At 37.8% G+C, this 2,084-nt stretch overlaps 1 protein-coding gene across 3 annotated transcripts in view; it reads left to right on the top strand.

Annotated features, from left to right (window-relative positions):
* The window catches only part of LOC107097550 (sarcolemmal membrane-associated protein-like), a 9,976-nt gene extending 8,313 nt beyond the window's left edge, over positions 1–1,663 (top strand). For 2 of the 3 annotated variants that reach the window (XM_015394725.1, XM_015394726.1), the window contains exons 9-10: positions 560–647; positions 1,039–1,663. In XM_015394725.1, coding sequence (XP_015250211.1) covers positions 560–643 — 84 coding nt within the window. In that variant the 3' untranslated portion in view covers positions 644–647; positions 1,039–1,663. The remainder of the gene's footprint in view (positions 1–559; positions 648–1,038) is intronic. The other variant, XM_015394727.1, reaches the window with a different exon arrangement.
* Positions 1,664–2,084: the final 421 nt, after the last annotated feature.

The following is a 2,084-nucleotide window of genomic DNA, read 5'->3' as shown; positions in this document are numbered from 1 at the left end:
CCATCCATCCATCCATCCATCCATCCATCCATCCATCCATCCATCCATCCATCCATCCCTTCCGATACAAATGGTGGTTGGTTCCATGCAAAAACCAGACCACTTTGGAGGTTAGAGTTACATTTTTTCAGCCAATGTTTTTTAAAAAGACCACAGCGACAAATGGATTGAGAACTCAGGAAATAAGTCTGTTATTTTAAGGTGAATATGAGTGAGTGTCATGAGCCTGGGATGGGGACCAGCAATAGCTCATGCTGAATAAAATCCTGATGTTTACTGTATCTGATAAAAGCATCCAAAGAATGTTTCAGTTTGAAGAAATGTTCATATTAAGCGGAAATCCTTTGATGCAGTGTTATTGGCTGTTACCCAACATATAAACAGCAATTTAAAGAAATTTAATCAAATGTTATGCTGTCAGCTGTGTGTAGTGGTCTCTGCATGTAGGTTTTTATATCCACTTAACAGTACAGTACTAAAGAAAGGTTGGTTAAAATAAGTTGAACACCTGCAGAAGTCTGTCCCATTGCAGTTGATTACTATCCCTTCCCTTCTGTAGACACCCCTTTTGCTGCCTGTTCAAGCCATAGTCATCGGCCTTATCCTGGCTTTGCTGTTTTGGTGCTTCAGCGCAATGTGGTAGTAAGGTACACATTATTCCTGCCGAGCCGTCCTACATCTATCATTGCTATCCGTGCATTTTGGATCATAGCATGACTTAAGTGGGTTTTCCTCAATTCCCAGAATGCCCTCCTCAGATGGAAACTGTCGTCTAACAAATCTAACCTCTCTAATCATGCAGCTTTCAACATCTGACATCTGTTTGTTCTGTCTGAATGGCTAACGCTTAACAACTGTTCCAGTTGGCTGACATGGTGCTTATTTTTATCCTAAAGCTTTTCTGTGTTTTTCTTTTCCATCTAGTGTGCTTCATCTTGATCTCTTCAAACTCCCTGTGTGAACTTGGGTGATATTCTGATGGGAGGTTTATATTTGGTCATTCTCAGTTTCTTTTCTCTGGTTTGTTGCTCGTTTCAGAAGCCGTGGATGCTCTGGGGGCCTGCGGTTGCCGTGGCTCTTACAGCTGTGACTGCCGCGCTGCTCTTCAGAACCTGAGGGCAGACTTATTAAAGCAAGCACACACAGAAGTTTATCCTTGATTTGTGCAGAACCAGCCCCCTATACATATCTGTTATAGTAATCAGATGGGCTCATATTTGTTTATTTCATAAGATGCTCTATTTTAGGTGGCAGAGAAGTTTCTAAAAGAATGTGAGTTTGTATGTCTGTTATTTGATGGGAGTTTAGTTGGCCTATGTAAAGTTTACTATCCTGACCCATAGGATTATCTGTTAATGAATGTAAAAACTTAAACACGTTTATCTAATTCTATTTAGGTATATTTAATTATATTTAAGGTGTATCACTTGGAGTTTCTCTGCTCAAGGCACATTTTGGTAAGTGTTAGAATAATAAAGTGGTCACAATAACAGTCCCTAATAGAGTGCATACTGACTAAAACAGATTGAAGTGTATGTTTGTTGAGGGTGTGGAGGGATAACTTTGTGTTTGCATAACTGGAGGCACAGTTTTTGTGAACCTTATTGGTTTCATTTCCTTTTGTTTTCTCATGAGGGCATCAATAAACACAAATGCAGCAACTTAAGGTTTGAGTGGAGTTTTTTTCTTCCTCTGCCTGGTTTCTTGTCTGCTAATGTTTTTATGTGTATTTTAAAATGTTCATTTAAGGTTGGTTAACAACAGAAATATTTATCTTTTATTGACTCATGGGCTTTTGGAAACTCTTCAAATCCCCATTAGTAAAATGTTAGTTATGCTATTATTATTATATAATTTTAACTTAGAGCAATGTATACAAACTTGAAAACTTATCCAAACCAATCTACCACTTTATGAAAATATTTACTTTTGTATTCAGGCCTTCTGAGTCAGCTTTCCTGTGTCTACATACAGTCTGTGGAGGTCTTCTTTTTTTTTTTTAGCAGCTTGGTACATCTCCTTATTAACATTCGAAAAATATATCTACATTTTGCTAAATAGCTTAGGATCAATCAGATCAAATA

Source organism: Cyprinodon variegatus, unplaced genomic scaffold (genome assembly GCF_000732505.1).
Source record: "Cyprinodon variegatus isolate N-32 unplaced genomic scaffold, C_variegatus-1.0 Scaffold706, whole genome shotgun sequence".
NCBI lineage: Eukaryota > Metazoa > Chordata > Actinopteri > Cyprinodontiformes > Cyprinodontidae > Cyprinodon > Cyprinodon variegatus.
The sequence above is the reverse complement of the archived record's forward strand: the minus strand, read 5'-3'. Positions and strand labels throughout refer to the sequence as shown.